At 38.5% G+C, this 21060-nt stretch overlaps 1 protein-coding gene across 2 annotated transcripts in view; it reads right to left on the bottom strand.

Annotated features, from left to right (window-relative positions):
• Positions 1-21060, bottom strand: part of DTHD1 (death domain containing 1) — a 73440-nt gene that overhangs the window by 30675 nt on the left and 21705 nt on the right. For both annotated transcript variants that reach the window (XM_081795503.1, XM_081795502.1), the window contains 3 exons: positions 18264-18428; positions 16008-16297; positions 8965-9209 (listed from right to left, as the gene is read on the bottom strand). In XM_081795503.1, coding sequence (XP_081651629.1) covers positions 8965-9209; positions 16008-16297; positions 18264-18428 — 700 coding nt within the window. The remainder of the gene's footprint in view (positions 1-8964; positions 9210-16007; positions 16298-18263; positions 18429-21060) is intronic.

The raw sequence follows: 21060 nt of genomic DNA, 5'->3' as shown, positions 1-21060 counted from the left end.
GTTTAAAGTGTTTGTGCTCTATTTCCTGAACTGGACTGTAATTTCCTAACGCTAGGACTTTGACCAATATTACTATTATCTTTTAGACCCTACATAGTATCTCATATATAGTTGGTATTTAATTAGTATTTGACATGTTGACTGACATTTCTACACAAAAACATTATGGTTGGAGTTCATAAGCTAGAAATTGTTTGAATTAATGAACATCATCTTTTGCTCAGTAAACATTATTTTAAGAGAATAAGTGCAAACACATCAATTACTTTTTTTGTTAAATTTTCCCAGAGAGACAAGAATATATGAGTTTGCTTTATAAAAGAATTGTTGGGCACAAGAATTGTAGGGCACAATTCCTGGTTTAATTATACTGCCTGCTGAGCACAGAAAACCTTCCCTTGTATGAACAGACCATGAAGGAGGAAGAATGAGGAGGAAGGGTCAAGATGGACAGATAAAGAGAAAGGGGAAGATAGAGAAGAGTAAGGGAGAAGAGGAGGAGAGGGGAGAGGACAAAGAAAAGGGAAGGGGTAGATGAATAGGAAGGAGAAGTGCAAGAGAAGGGAAAGGTGCTCTTCTGATTAAGTTGGTAGGCAAAGCTGCTTCCAGAAAAGGATCCTGTTTCTAACTAAACCAGTTTTGATCATTTTCACCCTCAAACATCTCATGTACAATATAAACTAGATTTTTCAGTGACATAGTCAAGACTGTCTTTGAAGGCCATTCTGATGGCTCAGAGGAAGGTAAGACTGCAGTCACAGAGGGCATGTCAGCAAAGAGCCAAGGAGAGCCAGACTTACAACACTGTAAAGAGAGGGCTTTGTAAACGTTTCACAGGTTAAGAAAGAAAATTGACGTGATATCTCTCCTTACCAAGATTGTAATGACTTCTTTCCATAATTGACAGGGGTGGTGCATAAAGCAACATAAATGTTATTATAGTTAACTATAATATAGAAAGCATGAAACTAAGTTACAGAAAATTCCAAAATCACCATTAGGTTTACAATGTCTCCACTCCACTACCCTCCCCCCCAAACACTCATATGCAAAAGCCAAAAACTCTGATTCCTCTTGCACAGTTTTATTTTAAAAGCAGACACCTTTTAAAATCTGCTTTCTTCAGGGCTCCTGGGTGGCTCAGTCAGTTAAGTGTCTGACTCTTGATTTCTGCTCATGTTATGATTTCATGGTTCATGAATTTGAGTCCCACATCGGGCTCTGTGCTGACAGTGCAGAGCCTGCTTGGAATTCTCTCTCTCCCTCTCTCTCTTCTTTTCCCCACTCATACTGCTCTCTCTCTTTCAAAATAAAAAAAACTTTAAAAAAAATCTGCTTTATTCATAGCTGGCAATGGACTATTAAGTCCCATTCCATTCTTGAGCCTTAATCCAACTTTGTAAATTATTACAAATAAAAGCCTAAGTAGAATTGAAGAGGCTGTGAGTGTAAAGATGTTCAATAGCTTGGGGTCTTCACAGTTTTGTAGTTGAGATCGTCTCTTAGTGTCTCATACGCCTAGAAAAAAATCACTGAAAAACATGTCATTCCTGAAAGGACAGGGAGATGGCAATCTGAAGTGGTGAGAAGGTGAAGTATATCACTTCTAATGAGGTAAATGGTGCACTTGCCTCTGCCTGCTTCCTCTCTTTGACAGCGCAAGTTACTTCACGTGGTGAGAAAGCAAGTGTTGAAGCAGTATCATTATTTACTAGAAATCACATGTCATGAGTTCAGTTTTTTTTTTTTTTAAAAAGAGGAAGTTCAGACTAGGCAAAACTTGGGTCAACAGATGGCTTACGTAAATATGTAGGGTAGATATGACTAGAAAACTACGGCCCTGACAGCCTCCCACAGAAAACAGCCACCAGACCCAGAGCGCCCCTCTCCTTCAAAGCAAAGCCTCCCAGCAGACAAACAAGAATGAAAGGCAGTCACAACTCAACCTAGCACAAATAACCAAATGGCACAGTTACCTTTGTGACGTGATTTCAGAAGTACATACGCACACACCACTTCCTTCCACCTAAAAAAGAATCTTTGACAGTTTTTTGAAATTGCCCTGTTTCTGCCAAAGCACACATAGACGTGGTGTGAACTGAGTTTCCTTCAATATTTTGTAAAAGAAGAAAGTTTGAAGCACAACTTAAGAAAGACGTAGAGACCAATCCTTACTCTTTTCCTTCATACATTTTCACATGTATTGATTATGTGACCATTTTCGGAAGATTAGATTGAAATGGAATTATCATGAAGATCCTCTTTATCTCTCAAACCTAATCACCTCTCTCTGCTCCTCCCATGAGCACTTGCCACGGAGTCCTTGGTTAAAATCTCATGCCCACGGCAGTCTGGGAACATGTTGTTTCCCTCACCATGGTGCTCTCTTGGCCACACAGGCAGATGAGCTTCCTGTCACTGTTACTCTTTGGCCCAGAAGGGGCTCCACAGTGAGGCCTGTGCTGGCTATCACATCTGTAAGCATATATTACAAATTCTGCCAACCCTCTGATGCTAATTCACTTTCCTTCTCGGCACTTCTCACTTTGCTCTTCGCACTTTGGGTATTGAAAATACAAGCTCTATTTGAAAGTTAATTCAACCAATGTATCTGAGCACCTAACCTATGCCAGGCACTATTCTAGGGCCCTGAGGTGCAGCAATGGACAACAGATAAAGGTTTTTGCCCTCAAGAAGCTCACATTTTAGTGGTGAAGTAAGTGTCCCTATGATAAACATAATCAACAAGGAAATAAATGTTAGGAGGTATCGATGCTTTAGAGGAAAGCAAAACTACAGAGCAAGTTAAAGAGGACCAGGATTGTTGGTTTGTGTGGGTAAGAGTACATTGCAATAAGAAATAGAATCAGAGTAAGCCTCAGAGAGAAGGTGAAATTTGATCGAAGAACTGAAGGAGGTGAGGGTGTTGGCCACATAGGTATCTGATGGATGGAAGGACATTCCAGGCCAGGGAACCACTAACATAAGGATCTGAAGCAGAAGCATGTGTGGCAAGTTCCAAGAACATCAAGAGGGTGTTGTGGCGAGAGTTGAACAAGTGAAGAGTGGGGGAGAGAAGGTCTTAGCATCAATGGGAGTCAAGTTCAGACACAGTCTTTTACCCTGAGTGAAACCAGGAGCCATTGCAAGGTTTGGAGCAAAGTCAGAAAATGATCTGACTGATGGTTTAGAGGCTCATTCTGCCCTCTGGGTTGACAATAATCTGTGGAGAGGTAAGAGGAAGAGACCGTACCTAAAGGAACACTGTTGTATGTCTGGTCCATGGGATACAAAAGTGTTTGTTGAATGAATTAATATATGCATGAATGGAATTTGGAGGCTAAAGGATGAGACAGAGTCCTTCACAAGCATGAAGTAATGGGTCCTATGTTTTCACATCTTTGGGAATCGGGCAGTACATTAAGATCACAGATTATAATTATGTGTATGTGAATGTGTATGTTTATATACATACATCTAAATAGTTACTACTTATCTTCTGTGTGAAAAGCACTTTTAATTTTGACAAATGCCTTCATGTAATTTATGCTACATGTACAAATGTGTGCATAATGTAGTGTTCATTAATGCCAAGCTCCATATAATAGGGATATTTTCATTTCCTGAAAAAGAGGGTATTCTACTACTGTGAGGCTGAGGTCAATTTTTTTTTTTTAATTATGAACTTTTTGGAAGAAATCTGTCCTCACAGACTAAAGGTCTGGTTTCAATTCCCATTTGGGTATATTACTTTGAAAAGAGAGAAAAGCTTGTATAGCCACAGATTTTTTTCTGAAGCCAAGAAACTTCTAGTAAAGATTTAAGCATGTAAAAGGACCAAAAGGGTGAATCTGGATAGCCCTATACAAACCCATCTGGAAGAAGAAGGAAGGACCAAAGGCTATGAGCAGTAGATTCATATATGAAGATCAGCAGAGTAAAATGCACTATGTTTAAGCAAGCCAGGGACGCCTGGGTGGTTCAGTCTGTTGAGGGCCAGACTCTTGATTTCGACTCAGGTTGTGATCTTGAGGTTGTGCAATCAAGCCCAGCGACAGGCTCGCACTGAGCGTGGAGCCTACTTGGGATTCTCTCTCTCTACCTCTCCCTCTGCCCCTCCCCTGCTCTCTTTCCCTCTCTCAAAATAAATAAATAAACATCTTTTTTAAATGTCCATATAGTTTCAAGATCCACAGTGTCAAAACTGGTCAGTCTTAAGATTTGAAGAAATCGTCTCATCCCTCTAATTATTCACAAATATTTATCAAGCATGTACTGTATGCCTGACACTGGCAATGCAAATTGAAAGAAAATTAGCTCTTGGGCAAGATGAAAATGTTTTACACTTTTAGTTTATAAAATACAAATATGCATACTCTGTATCTGTGATATTAAAATTTAGTGGGGAGGGTTGATTAGAGGAAAAGATGTCCAGAGAGACTCTTTAGGAGGGCAAAAACAAACAAAAAGACCGAGAAATATGTATCTACTGAGAAACAAGTGATGATAATACAATACGGTAACTGCAGCAACAGGGGAAGTACAAGTGTTGTGGAAACCAAGCACATCAAAGTCGATATGAAAGGGGAAATCAAGGAAGGCTTCCTGGGAGAAGTCACACCTCAACAGAGCTGTAAAGGATGACCAGTAGGATTTGTTCAGGCAAGCAGAATCAAGGCAGAGGAAGAACTTGTGCAAAAGACCTAGACAATCACTCACACAGACTTTTACTGAGCAAAATCCATATAAAACCTTAAATTGTATGGCTTGGCTAATTTGGCCAGTTGATTCATGAAATCAGAGAAAATACCAAAAACTGAGAGCTGAATTTGTATCACATTTTGGACTTCAAGTCTGTCCTCTCTTACATAAGGGGCTTTCTTTCCATTGTTTGCCACTATCACAGTGAGACCTTCACCAGCTCCTGCCAGAAAATTCTAAGCCTCCTTATTTGTCTCCCACCGATCTCCCTATAGCAGCTGAACAACATAGTGACCTTAGGAGGTAATGTGTTAAGTGGAGCTACCTGGAGAAGGCCCCCAGTGTCTCCTTCCTCTCTTGCTCTGCTCCCAAATCTTCGTGTTGATCCAAATCAACTCCTTGGCCCACCAGCTAAGTGTTTATAAATGAGGCTGTGAACCACTGGACAAGAGAATTGGAGTATTAAGTCCATAGTTCTTAAAATCTAATTTTAATTCTAATTTTTAGAACCTAACAAATGGTACAGACCTTTCCTCTTTGATCCAGTCACAAATATTTAAAGTTCCTATGATGTGCCAGGCACTGTTCTAGTCACCCACAGTACAGCCAGAACAAGGAGACAAGGTCTTTCGCTCGCGGAGCTTGCTTTCTCAAGGAGCAAAGGCAAATGGAAAGTTCACGAACAAATACATGACTCTATTACTTTCAATTAATAGTAAGTGTTATGAAGTAAATTTTAAAGGGCTAATGGGTTAAAGAGTGGCTTTAGATAAGGAGATGGGGGGAATAATTATAGGAGGTGATTTATGAGCTCAACCTGAATGATAAAGAACCAGCTACTCGACTGAGGGAAGAGAGCCCTAAGCATAGTGAACAAGTACAAAGGCCCTAAGACGGAAGTGAAAATGCACAGAGGAAAAACTGATGGTGGGTACACACCTATATAGATACACTGTTCTTAAATATAATTTTAAGTATAAATGGTTTAGTAGACTCTGCTACCCTGCAAATGCCTCCCAGGAACCCCAGAATCTCCCCCAAACCAGCAAGTAAAGAGTTAATGTCTCTATAACCCAGCACCTCTGTTGATATGGCTACTTTCAATGTAGCCAGAATTCATGCCATATCAGTTTTTAATTTTAATATCACCTTTACACTAAGGCATAATACACATAAAATTATTGTACAACTTCAGGGGTGAACATGGAAGTCCTAAAATCCATCTTATATCCTGGAGGTTATCTAAATCCTAGTTTTATCTGCTCAAGAGACAAGAGCAGACAGTGGTTGCACCTGTGGGAAGCAGATGTTGTGGGTTTGAATCCTAGCTCAGACACTTCCTTAGCTATGGGACCAGGGGCAAGTTGACTAAAATTTTATGCCTCAGTTTCCTATAAAATGAGAACAGTGGTAAAGCCTCATGTGTGAATTTAATAATATAGGGCATGTAAAGCACTTGAAAGACTTTTGGGACATTATGCATTATTATAATGGTTATTACATGAATTATGAATTCATGCTAAGCTACGCCTACCACCCGAAGTCCAACTCATTCCATTCCATCATCATAACATATTTTTTCTTCCTTTCCATCGGCTAAATTTCTACCAACTTACAAAGCTCAGATAACATGCCATAACCACCATGAATTTCCTATTGGTACCAGCTTCCGGAAAAGCTATTTTCCTCGTCTGAACAACTATTAGTACACTGTTTTTCCCATTAGTCTAATCATTTACTATCTTACAAGGTGATTTTATATACAGCTGACCCTAGAAGAACGCAGGTTTGAAATGCTTGGGTCAACTTATACACTGATTTTTATTTATAAATACATCACATTACTGCAAATGCATTTTCCTTATGATTTTCTTTTTTTGCCAAAGGGAAAAAAATAAGATATAATAAAATAAAGCTACAAAGATCTAAACCACAAATACTAGTTGACTTGTCCTTTACAGCAATTTTACTTTTCTTCCAAACATGAATATTAGTGAAATTAAGTTAAAATCGAGTTATATCTACAGAAAGATAATTTTCTATCAAGAAGCAGATTTCTGAAAAATGCTGAGAAAATAACATCTAGAAAGAGTGAAAATTACTATAAAATGGAAAACAGATTCTTAGAGTAGCTTTAGGATTAACACAACTGGAAATATACAACAGAATGAAGTTGTCAGGCTTGAAATAGCACCTTGGCTATTTAATCCCACACCCCCACGTCGTGCCCCACCCCCCTCCCAGACTTTGGTCTCAATCACGGATATGACTCTAAACAGAAAAGTAAATTATTTGAATAGTCTGGGACGTGGCCCACAACTACGCTTTACAACTCTCATTAGAGGGTCTAACTCCCGTTTTCTAGTATATTCAAGTCACAAAATTCATTCCAATCTGGATAATCTTAAACAGGCTCCCTTCTGTCTCAGTTTTATTTTAAAAGTTGATAATAAGGTAAAAATATTAAACTGCACCTACTTCTGCTGATTTGTATATAAGAGGGAGCTATGATTTCCCACCTACTAAAATATAGTATTTGGATATATCCGTTATGATTTTCTTAATAATGTTCTTTTCTCATTTATTGTAAGAATACAGTATATTAAACATGTAATATACAATATGGGTCAATCAACTGTTTATGTCATCAGTAAGGCTTCCAATCAACTATTGGCGAATAATAGTTAAGTTTTGGGAGAGTCAAAGTTATACTCAGATTTTTGATTATGCAGGGGTTGGTGCCCTTAACCTCGAAGTTGTTCAAGGGTCAACTGTACAGATTTTACATACTTTGCTGGATTGTAAATCATTTAGAGCAATACTGTGCCATAAAAATATAGTTTGACAAAGACAAGCAATTTGAAAGGTTCTAGTTAGCCACATAAAAAAATGTTTTTTAAATGGGTGAAATTAACTTTATGGAGTAAGTAATAATATGTTTTATTATATTATTTATATCTATATTTTATTATTATGTATTTTGTTTCACTCCATAACCAAATATTATAATTTCTACAAAATCAACATAAACAAATGATTAATGAGTTATTTTATATTTTTTGTACTGCGTCTTTGAAATCTGGTCTGTACTTTATACTTACAGTACTTCTCAGTTTGGACTAGCCATATTTCAAGTGCCCCACACATGACACATATGGTTAGTGGCTATCGTTTAGGACAACACAGTTTTAGGGCATGTATTATCCTCTATATCTCTGTATTTTTCATAATGCCTAGCATAATACATTCCCTATTTCAGGAGTTCAATTAATATCTGTCAAATTCATTAATTACTGATTAACTTAAAATCAGTACCATATCTAATGGCATGACACACATTTCTACTATTCATAATGTAAAAAGTAAAACCACGAAAACGTAATTTTAGCATCTTTAAAGAATACATTTACTCTTTGAAGTGATAAAGTGAGTTTTTCAATTATATTTCTCATTAAGAATATAGTTTGGAAGGACTAAATCCTGGATCATAGAAGAAAATAGTATATACAGCAATAAGATTATTTGTTTGACCTATTAGGAGAAACAATTCAATCCTACTTTCCTGAAAAGAATAAGAATTTTAGGTAAGAGTAATTCACTCTTAAAACAAGTGTACAGGATTTTATAAGCCTGGATGAAAATATTTTGATGTTGTTTTCCCATTCCCCACATGACATTTCCTAAAAGTGTTGTGTTGTTAAATGTAGTCTGTGTTTTCATAAGTTCTTTCCCAGTTATTCTTATGCAGTTACAGAAAATGAATGACATTATTTCTATAATCATTAAGAACATGTTGTCAAGACTGCATCAACTTGAATTGTTGCTATTAGAAAGTTGAGGTGCACCTGGGTAGATCCTGGAGCGCCTGGGTGGCTCAGTCAGTTAAGCATCTGACTTTGGCTCAGGTCATGATCTCACAGTTCATGGGTCCAGTCCCACGTCAGGCTGCTCAGAGCCTGGAGCCTGCTTCGAATTCTGGGTCTCCCTCTCTCTCTGCCCCTCCCCTGCTGGTACTCTATCTCTCTCTGTCTCTCAAAAAATAAATAAACGCTAAAAAAATTTTTTTAAAGAAAGCTGATATGAAAGGAAGTGAAAATCCTGAAGTGTATTCCACCACTCTAAAATTATATACCCACTCCTTCCTTATCTTTATTCCTGCCTTCCCTTTTCACCTTGCGTATCCATGTGCCTGCAGTATAGATTGTGGTGGAGAATCACGAAGAGTTAACAAAATATGGTGATTAGAGAAGTAAAATAACTTACCTTTGGCAACTTCAATGGCAATTTGCAAATTGGCAACTGACAAAGGTTTTCATCCAGTATAGGAGATTGATCCAAGTTGTGGACTATCTTTTCTTTAGGTACTTTATAAACTACAATGGTGCCCTTATAATGAGGGCAGCTATAGTTTCCAAATTCATCCACCTCTTTGATTTGGAGTTCCAGCCTGGGTTTTCTTTGTAAATGAAAAATAAGCTTGTAATCTTTTCCATAATCCTTTCCATTGCCTAAAAAGAAGTGAAATGCATTTGTTGCTACTAAGATATACCACTTTGCCTTATTTAAATTTTTAAAATCCAAACTCTTACTCCATTTTTAATACAATTTAAGCTTTTTTGGTATCACTGACTCTTGCCAAAATATTAGCAGCAGTAGACTGAAACTGTAGATTACTAAAAAGACTTCTTTTTTTTTATGTGTTTATTTATTTTTGAGAGAGAGCCTGAGTGGGGGAGGGGCAGAGAGAGAGAGGGAGACAGAGAATCCCAAGCAGGCTCTGTGCTGTCAGCAGAGCTCGACACGAGGCTGAAACTCAAGAACCTATGAGATATGACCTGAGCCAAAATCAAGAGTCGGATGTTTAACTGACTGAGCCACCCAGGTACCCCAGAGATTTCTTATCTGTAATTGGACCAGGTGTTCTCTGGCTGCTTCTAGACCTAATAATCTTTAATTTTCTCTTTCCATTCCATTTTACTCTAACAAAAAAGTATTGAAAATATTCCGTTCTTTCTGTGGTTAGAAAATTATATTTATCTTTCAGTAATTGTCTTTTGTCTCTCCCCTAACTATTCATAGCATATTGTACCCTATCATGACCTCACAATAGGCATTCTAGATATGTGGTAGCCACTAGCAGCATGTGGCTTTTAAAATTAATGGTGAAATTAATTAAAATTAAATAAATTGGAAATCTACTCCTCAGTCACTCTAGCCACATTTCAAATATTTCATAGCAACATATGTCTATTTCATAGCAACATATGCACCTATGGACAGTGCAGATACAAAACATGTCCAGGATCACAGAAGTAGAGATGTTCTAGGGGCACCTGAGTGGCTCAGTGGCTTAAGAGTCCAAGTCTTGATTTCAGCTCAGGTCATAATTTCACGGTTTAAGTTCATGAGATCGAGCCCTGCGTTGGGTCCACACTGACAGTGAGGATCCTGCTTGGGGTTCTCTCTCTTCCTCTCTCTCTCTCTCTCTCTCTCTCTGCCCCTCCACCACTTGTGCTCACTCCCTCTCTCGATAAATAAATAAATGGAAAGAAAAATAGAGGTGTTCTAGCTAAACTTCAAAATGAAATAGCTACTAGATTCATGTTACTGAAATTTTTATTGAAACCTGATTAATTCCCCAAAATAAGGGTATATCTTCTCAACTGCTCACTGAAAATACAAGAGCTCTAGTGAAGATAACCTTTCACTCATGGGGTTTTACCATGACAGTTTTACCTTGCCATTCCAATAGCGATGCCATTTTCCCTAAGACATGTCGCATTACCCTTAGCAAAATTTAAATGTAAGCTACATTGTAGCAGTCAAGATAAGACTGTTTCAAATGTTGAGATCCAGATCCAGCTCCAGCCCCAGCTACTTATCTACATTGTAATATTTATCTGGTTCTTTCCCATCTCTGAACTTATTGGAGGCTTAACTTATCTTTAAACCAAGATAAATAAAACTTACCTTCTGGGATTGTTCTGAGAACGAAAAGAAATAACATGGATAAAATGACTGGCACAAGGCGTAGCACATAATAAGTGCTCAGCAAATGATAGTAATAATAGCAAATGATAAGAAAGAAGCAGGACCCTTCAACTGTTTTTGAATTTGTATGGTAAAAACAAAAAAACAAAAAACACATTTTTTTCAAATATATCAATGTGAAGCTTTTATATCTAAGTTGCAGCTTCCTCCTACACCTAGAAGCCTGAACATTGACGACCCAGAGCTCTTTCTCGTGAAAAGCTTTCCCACTTTGAGAAAACCTTCCCAATGAAATCAGAGTTCAATAAGGGATGTAGATGACACCAATATTTTTCTCCATGTTGGACTGCTAGAGGTCATTTTGGTGAATCTCTAAAGCACACAGTTAAATCTAGAATTTGAATAACTCCAGGTTAGGAAAGGTGCTAGAGTATGTCTCTGCAAAAGTTTGTATTTAAGAGACAACCTGGCTACTTGAACAGAATGATCCCTAGGACGTCCTAGGAAAGGAATGACAAGCCATGGCTTGCCTTCTTGAATGTTTCCTGCTGGTTAAAAAAAAAAAAAAAAAAAAAAAAAAAAGATAAATTTTTGAAGTCACCAAAATGTCATCTAGTAAATTAGATAAATTAGAATTTTTAGATCACTAGAGTAACACCTGGCAAACTTCTCCATGCTACTGGAGTTGCTACTTTGGTCCCAATAGAATACAACTTAATAAATCTCTCCTGTCCTTTGAAAGATACTCCCTGCCGTGTACACAATTATTCATGAAGAATATTTATATGCAGGATATAAAGACTGAAGGTGAAGCAGAGCTACATTGATTCAATTTAGATCTTAAATTTATCTGCCTCTCACTGCCAGTTAATTTTTTAAACTAAAGATCTGTAATGTAAATATGAAATGAAGATGAAAGTGTTGAGGATTTACAGTAATAAATAGCATGATTTTAGTGTTATAAATAGAAACCTTACATGTTTTTAAGTTGGAATTTCATTGTTGCCAAGACATAGCACTATATTTTGAATACCCCTGTCACAGTGGGCAGGGGGTAGGGGGGGACAAGCAGCACAAAGAAATTGCACTATTCTTTTTTTTTTTAAGTTTATTTATTTTGAGAGAGAGAAAGACAGAGACAGAGACAGAGAGCGCATAGCAGGTGAGGGGCAGAGAGAAATAGACAGAAACCCAAGCAGGATCCATGCTGTCAGTGGAGAAGCCCAACACGGGGCTCAAATTCACAAAACATGAGATCATGATGTGAGCAGAGATCAAGGGTTGGACACTTAACTGACTGAGCCACCCAGGCACCCCGAAATTGCACTATTCTACTTTTTTTTTTCCCTCCCACATTGGCATATTTAGAGGAGAAGTAAAAACAAAATCCATTTACTGCATTCCAAAATTATGAAATCAACCATTAGCTGACCTTTTGAGAACCTCTTTCTCCTCAGTATTATGTATACAGTTCCTAGAAGAACTCGGAACAGTAGCTGTTCAATAAATATTTGTCATATGAAGACATACAAAACTTATTTATATTTTATGAGCTACTAGGCATACCTCATAGAGATATCTTTTGTTCTCAATGAGGGGAATTGGAATATTTTTCAAAGATGACATAGAAAGTAAAAATGTAGAGATATATGTTTTTGCTTAGAAACATCAGATGAGTAAGTGATAAGTGAAAGGTAGCAAAATGGGGAACCAAATGAATCTTACAAGAACCATTGATTCAGGGCATTTCTGTATTCTAACACCTCTCTACCACCTCTACCCCTAAGCCACCATCATTCCTTGCTTGGTTTTTTACAATGGCTCATTAACTTGTCTCCCCAATCCTTCCTTTGCCTCTGAGATTATAACTGTTTGAAAATCTGTTCTATGATCTGACTCAGATCATGTGACTCTTCTATTAACAAGATGGCTGCCCATTTCACTCAGAATAAAAGGCAAACTCGTTGCCTTCAAGGAATGATCAGTACTCATCTCCTCTCCTACAAATTTGCTCTTACACCCTGTCTACCACCCATTTCAGCCTTCTTGCTGTTCCTCACACGTGTCAGGTACGCGTCTGCCGCTGCTAAGTAGCACTTGTACTCCCTCTGCCTGGGACAGACTCCCCTGCTATAGGATTATGGCTTCCTTTCTCACCTTCTTCAAGTCTCTGTCCAAATGTCACTTTCTCAAAGATGGCTTCCTTCATGAGTCTATTGAAAATTGCAATTCTGCCACTCTCTGTGAGACTCTTGATGTCCTTTCCTTCCTTTATTCTTCTATAAGGCACTTTTTCTCCCACCACACTGCACATTTTATTTACTTATTTGCTTCTCTGTCTCTCCCTAGTAGAATATAATGCACACAAGGGTAAGGAATTTTCATTGAATGAATAAAAGGGTGGTTATCCCAACATCCTACACATTTCTGGGAAAGTCACTTCTCTGGGCTAAAGGGCATTCAGGGCCACTTTGACACACACAAACCTCTTCAGGGCATTAGTAGATGTTACAGGTCATGCTAAAGTGTCATTATATAAAATTTTCTGTTTATTTCCCAGCACTCTCTGGATTCTGTGAGCACTGGGGGGTATAGGTGACTTGTAGTGGAAAGTTTAAGTCTGAATTAACAGCTCTAACCTGGAGAATGAAGGCATACTCTAGCTTATGTTCAGAAGAATACCAAAGGCTGATGTAAAAAGCAAGGGGGACACCTATCTTAGTTTTTCGTAGAAGTAAAGTAAATGGTGCATGACCTCACTCAAAAGAATTATATGTATTCTATATAAATAAATATAAAATGTTTAACATTTCTCAAAGGGCAGATGTCTGGATCCATTAATTAAAATTTTAAATATTTTTAATACTTTTAAATTTTTAAATAACTTTAATCTTTCCCAATTTTTTGTCTTCATTCTTCCAACAAATACTTCTAGCTGTCAGGTACCACACTAGGTGCTGGGAATTGAATAGTGACCACTAACAGGACAAGACCTGTTCTCATGGGACAATAGTCAGAGAAACTGACACCCATCAAACAATTAAATGAATAAAGACTGTATCTATGGTCATGTCCACAAAAGAGTAAGATAAAAACTGACATAATCAGAAAAGATGGGGAACACTTTTCTAAACATGATCATCAAGGTGAGATATGAAAGTACAGTAAGAGATAACTGGAGGTGGGCGGGGTAGATGGGTGGGGTGGAGAACCCTCCAGGCAGGCATTATCTGATTGAATGCCTTTTTGAGATTCACACCAGGCTCTAATGAAAGGATGAGGTGTCCATTTTTTCCTGAGCATCTTGCTCCCCTTAGATGGAGAAAAATCCAGTGAGGCCGCAGATCCGAGCATAGGTCTCTAGGAAAGGCAAAGCAGAAACAAACCTGGCATCGTGCCTGATTCATTTCCCTTGAGTGAAGATGAGTCCTTCCCCATTCCTTACATGGAGGAATTTGCACACAGGCTGGCTAAACTCAAGAACTCTTACCCTCAGTACCACTGCCTGTGAGAAGCATAGCAACTCACTCCTGTTTATGGCACTAGGTAAACACAGCTGCTGTCCTAAATATTACAGGAAAGTCATTGGCATCTTTAGTTTGGGTGGGACACTTCCAGTTTTTTACTGTCTCCTAGAGAGATTGTTCCAGGGTGGACACTGTGGTTTCTGCTTCAGAAGCCCAGTACTTTCCTTCCTTCATCTCTTCACCCTTCTCTTTCCCTTTTTCTGATACCCTCGTTACTCACTCACTAAGTCCTGCCAGCTGACTCAGACGGCTGGGACTCCGCATGCGCAAGTGGAAGAGACAGTTCACGTTGGGACACTTTGGGTCTCGTTTCTGAGATACAGAAAAAGGGCAGCCTCAGCTTCAAGCTGCATCATTTTTGTGACAACAAAGAGCCAACAGAGCTTGGATTAACTTCCAGAATCAGAGAGAAAATAGGCACCATTAAAAATCAATGAGATCTGTGTCGATTTATAAGTGAACAGAGAATATTACTTCAAGTCAATTCTACTGCAAGATTCCTGGGCCGGAAATCCCCATGAACCCCAAGCCTGAATTCTCCCCTACACTTCACCTTTACATACATTACCTGTTAGATTCTAGTCCATCCCAAGGAAATAAGTTACAGAGAAGCAGTTGAATTAAAAAAAAAAAAAAAAAAATGGGGGGGGGATGGCAACTTCTCGAAAAATCTTTTTCTTTCTTCTCTCACACAGCTGTTTTCTCTCTGTGTTCTCCTTTTTTCTTCCTCTTCTCTTTATTTTATATCCTTTTCTGATCTCTTCCCTCATTTCTCCTACCTTATCCTGCAACCTCCCGTATTCATTCACCCTGTTTGTTGGTCTTAGTATTTCCATAGGTTCACTCATTCACTACATTCCTATTGAAAGCTTTTCCTGGGCCAGGCATTCTTCTAAGCTCAGGGATCCACAGCGGGAAAGACGTAGCCAGTACCTTCCTGAATTTACATTCCGGGGAAGAACATAAGTGTATGAGCAAAGAGTAAGTAAACAAATAAATAAAATAATTTCACATTGTGGTATGATTTATAATGGAAGCAAAAAAAAAAAAAAAAAAAAAAAAAAGCCTTAGAAAAATATGAGGATGAGAGGTAAGCAAGGTACGTCATCTACCTCAGAGGTTCTTAGCCACTGTTGTGCCATGAACCCTTTTGGAGTTTGGTGAAACCTATCAATTGTTTCTCAGAGTGGACTTTTAAATACATAAAATAAAATGTGTGGAAGTATAAATAAGACAATCATACTGGAATATAGTTCTAGATACACATCTCTTGGGAGTCGTGATCAGTCCGCTGATCCCAGATTAGATTCTTTGTAGGACATAAGAAAGAGTTTGGATGTTATGTTAAGTAGAATAAGAGATAATTGTCAAGTGCTTAATGTGGGGGGAGGGCAATAAGGCATGATTTATATTTTTAAAGGATCACTATTGTTCCTGTGTAGAAATAGACTTCACATGGCTCTTAGTGGAGACAGAGGAGCGTTTAGGAGGCAATTGCAAGGGTGTATGAAAGAGATGATCCTCGCTCAGATTCAAGAGTATTCACGGAGAAGACTGTTTCTAGAAGAGTGTCACCTTCTAGAGTCAGCCTGTAAGGGAAGATGCATCCCTAATAAGGGAAGAAAGAGATTGAAGCAAAAAGCAAATAAGTCTTTTTCTTTCCCTACTTTTCATAAGCCTCCCCTCAGTTCTCTGAAGTTTTCCTCGGTGATACAAGTTTAACGAAGGCCTTCAGAAGCTTGTGGCTGCTAGCCCATAGAGCATACAAAAAGGTGTCTTTGTACTTACTTGAAGCAAATATATTTCCAGTAAATCTTAAAAGAATTTGTTCTCCTTCTTTGACTTGGAAGCCGCGTGAAGACTCTGGAGGGCCACTGAACGATTCCAAGCGCAAGTTCCGAAGCACCTGGTTTAAATCTTTAGAAGGAACCACTAGAATGACTACTTTATGTGGATTGTCTTTCTGGTGACAGAGTACAACACAGGCAGTGGTGCTGAGCATAGCTTCTTCTAGAGCTTTCACAAAAGAAACCAAGAGGCTATTTTCCACAACGGAAGAAAGGTGTAGCACAATAAACCTGCGCGGGAGCAAAGAGGCGTGACGTGAGGGAAGCATACAGTCTCAAAAGTATCACTGATAACAAATAACACCCATTATCATCCAAGCTTTCGTTAAAAAACAAAAAACATCATGGGGCCCCTGGGTAACTCAATCGGTTGAGTGTCTGACTTCGGCTCAGGTCATGATCTCGCAGTTTGTGGGTTCGAGTCCTGCATCAGCCTCTGTGCTGACAGCTCAGAGCCTGGAGCCCGCTTCAGAATCTGTCTCTATCTCTCTCTGCCCCTCCCCTGCTTGCGCTCTGTCTCACTCTCTCTCTCTCTCTCAAAAATAAGTAAACAGAAGAATTAAAAATTAAAAAAAAATAAAATCAAGCGTTCTAATAACCAACTAGTTAGATTCCTGAATGACTTTAATGAACCTCCTGGCAGTCAGGAAACCATTCAAACCAAACCAAGTTCTAAACAGATGTTCACCAAGAAATCCCCCAGGGTCAGATCAGCTCTAAATATGGCAGCATATTTTAAATTGTATTTTAACTAGCATCACCAAGGGTTATAATTTCCAACTATAGAAGAGAAAGATAATCAAGATAATTCATTTACTACCAACAGGATAAAGACTAGATGTCATAATTAAGTAGAGATTAAAATATTTTCTCTGTCACTGTGGTGTCAGAATCGTTATGAATAGACCTGTTGTGAGATGAGTCTTGCCCACTCTACCCAAATTTAAATGTTGGAGGCCTAATCCCCAGTACCTCAGAATGTGACCTTATTTCAACATGGGGTCTTGACAGGTGTAATCCAGTTAATGTGAGGGCATTAGATACACACTAATCCAATATGACTGGTGTCATAAAAAAGGGAACTTTGGGTACAGAAATGTGCATACATGGAGAATGTCACATGAACATAGAAATGGACACTTTCAAGCCAAGAAGAGAAGCCTGGAACAGATCCTTCCCTCACAGTCCTCAGAAGGAATGAATCTTGCTGACATCTTGATCTTGGAGTTTCAGCCTCCAGAGCTATGAGACAATACATTTCTGTTGTTTAAGCCACCTAGTTTGTGGGACTTTATTTTGGCAGCCTGGCAGACTAATATAGGCATCCCTCTCTGGGCTGGATCCTTACCGCCTCACACACATCCCCCAACTCTTCTCCACAAAAATTGCCTTACATGATCGCCCTCAGCCAGAGAATCCCTGCACCCACAGACAAGGACTCACTGATGCAGGGGTGTATACCAGCCTCCTTGGTACTCACACTCCTGAGCTTCCCGGAGGTACCAGGCTGAGGTAAAACTTCTGCTGAAACCATAGGTTTTCTCAGCTTATTCCCTTGCCTTACTCATTTCTTTCATTCCCTTACAGGATTCACCTAAGAGTTCTCCCTCAATAAATCAATAAATCCTCATATTAAACTCTGCTTCTGACCCGAGACAACTGTAGTAGTAAGATCTTCCATTTTGAAATAAAAGCTATCTTTAGACATATGATTGCCTTCTCTTTATGAGTGTCTGCTCCTCATGAGCCTTAAAACTGTCTAAAACTCTTCTCATAATTAGCTGTCTAGAAAACATGGAAATGAGGAAGGCAAAATAAGGGCACGGAAATAACAAATTCAGTTTACATATACATGCTTATGAGATTAGCATAGTATGAACAGTTAATTACTGTCTTCATGGAATTTCATAAATAAAAGTGCTGTTTTAAAACTATTTTGGAGTTAAAGGAAGTCTCTAAAAATAAATCTAAGTTATGAGTGATTTCCAAAAGCACTTATTAAACTATCATGAATGAAATTATAGATAGCATATTCATATCAATTCTGGTTTGTGTTTTCAGCACACCCTGAAGAACTATTTATATTCCTATATGAGGCATAAAAACCTAATCCTATAATTTCATTTCAGTAAGCATCACTTATAATTCATCAGGATATAATACCGTCAACTTGTATTGTTTACAGGTATTGTATTACCTCTCTAAATGTTCACGCAATTCAAATGATATCAAGCCACTCTGCATGGTTCTCACTACAACATTATCAAGCCCAAACCAACCACTGTCTCCACTTCTGAATCCCAGTAATTTCAAAGATTCACAGCCATTGTTCCCAGGTTTCCTCATGGAAGTGCTTTTTGTCCTGTACAATGGTAGGAGAGGAGAAACTGGTAAAATTTGTGTAGCATGAATCTTATTTAATGCATTAATTCTTTCAGTAAGCAAATATTCCAATAACAGTACATTGAGTGTATTCTATGTGCCAATAATTCCTCTATGCACGGGGAACACAAAGATAAGAAACATATAGCCCTTACTCTCCTGAAGAGTACAGTATTATAGTATTACCCAAATATGGGGCAAGGTGATCGGTGTGATAATTAAGGGAATGCGCAAGGTGGTTTAGAAAACAGAAGGAAGGTGCTCAGGGAAGCTTGCAAAGTGAAAATGTTAATATTTGACGTGAACTTTGGAAAATGAGAAGCATTTTATTACTGGCAAGAGAGTTTAGGGAACACCCCAAAAACATTAATAAAGTCACTGGTGAAAACCCAGATGCTTCAGGGGAGCCAAGAGTAGTGGGGGGCACCTAACAGGTAAGACCACAGATTCTGGAGCAAGACTTTCTACTTTCAAATCCTGGGTGGATCTGAATCTTATTAACTATATGACCAATGGGCATGTTATGTGATCTCTCTGTTTCAGTTTCCTTATTTATAGTATGAGAGTAACAATAGTATCTACATCATAGAGTTAAATAGTATCTACATCAATTGAATTAATATTTTTATCCTAATTCCTACAGCAGACATAGCCCATTAGCTTTCTTGCACAGTCCCCCTTCCTTTTCAACCTGCATTTGAATGTACCATGTGATACCTTCCACCAACCAGAGCTGAATTTACTCACAGTAGACCAAGTTTCAACACTCAGCAAATTTTATCTTTTTTCTTCGGAACTTGACTAAGAGGACCAGAGATTATAACTTGTCACTGCTGTCATTTAGCTACGGCACCCTGGGCTATAAAAATAATTAGCACAGAGAGTATTCATAAACGAAAAAAAAAATAGAGGAGATGCTAAGAGACAAAAGGAGAGAAATCAAAATGAAAGAATCCATGTAGTCCTAGAGATGGAATAGCCTGACAATAAACTCTTTTCTTGAATTCATAAATGGATACCTGTTCCTCAGAAAGGAAGAAAAGTTCTTGATACTGAACATCGTGGGGGGCGGGGGGGGGGGGGAGGTCTAATGATAGTACAAGTCACAAGGGGTAAAAACCATGTTGGCTAGTTACTAAGAATGAAGACCCAAGTGTGAATCCCACATCCTTATTTGTGAATACGATTAGTTATGGCTCTAAAACCACCTTAGTTTTTACAGGTTGAGCTGTCCAATAAGCCATAAATTAGGAACTAAACTTGATTTAAAATGTCTACTCTGAAATTTTTAGATTCTATTGATTCCTTCAGGGAATCAGCCAGTTTAAAATATGGAGAATAGGGGAAGAAATAACATTTAGTTTTTGGCTTTTGGTTTAAAACCACAAATAGAGTAAATTTTGTAACACTTGGAAGTTAATTATTTTTTACGGAGTTTTTAAAAATTTATTTATTTTATTTTGAGAGAGACAGAGACAGCACAAGTGGGTTAGGGTCAGAGAGAAGGAGAGAGACAGAATCCCAAGCAGGCTCTGCTCTATCAGCACAGAGCCCGATGGGGGGAGGGGAGAGCTGATCTCAGGAACCATGAGAAAGCAACAATAGGAAGCCTAACCAACCAACTGAGCCACCCAGGCACGCCAGAAGTTAATAATTTATTAACACAGGAAAATACACTGAAACTGAATCCAAAACTCTGGTCATTTACTAGAAAATTACTTAATTAAATGCATGATTGATTTTTTTTTTTTTTTTTTTTTTTTTCTGATGACAACTCCTAACTTTTTTCTCCCAGTGGTCTAAACATTTCTGGGGACCTACAGGTTCTCAGCAGTAGCAGAACTGAACCCTACTCTCCCGTCCAGGTGGGTCTAAAACCTGAGGCATATAGTGCATTTGGCATTCATTAACAAAGTTTGCTTTAAAAAAAATCCCATTTTTTCTGATTTCTGAGCACATGATAGGATCGCACTTCCTCTCCCCAGTGATTGAGTGGGGGCCATATGACCAGTTCTAGTTAATAAACAGTGAATGTCACTTGGAGACCAAGCATTTAATTGCTCATGTGCATCTACTCAAAGCTTTTTCTTCTGCTACCCATGACAGCAGCCAGAAAGTGGTTGCCTTTCAGCCTGGGTACTGGAGTGAGGATAACCAAGAGACAGCCTGCCTTTGAGGACAACACAGCATGTGTGAGATATGGGTCGTTGTCATCAGCCCCGGGTGAATTCAAGTTTTTGTTAGCCTAGCCTACCCTGTAGAGTGCATCTTCCTCCCAGTCCTAGTGATCTGTTCAGTGATGGGTTTGTAACTGATTTAGGGTGAGAATAACTCTCAGGGCCTTTATGCATATCCATGGGGAGCTTCACCTTCTACTGAACTTGGAATAGCAAGATGGAACTGTCTTGCCAGCATGAGGGACAAGCACGTCAAAGAATGGAATTGGCACAGAGGAGGGCAGAAAGAGAAGAGAGAGACTAGGTTCTTTCTGGTTGAAGAAGTATATAAAGATAAATATATCCCCAGGCTTTTTGTTTACATGAACCAAAGAATTCCTTTTTCCTTAAAACTTTGGGCTTGCTTTTCTGACACTCAAAATCAAAAGAGTCCTC

This window comes from Panthera onca, chromosome B1 (genome assembly GCF_046562875.1).
Source record: "Panthera onca isolate mPanOnc1 chromosome B1, mPanOnc1 haplotype 2, whole genome shotgun sequence".
NCBI lineage: Eukaryota > Metazoa > Chordata > Mammalia > Carnivora > Felidae > Panthera > Panthera onca.
This window is presented reverse-complemented; position numbering and strand designations above follow the sequence as displayed.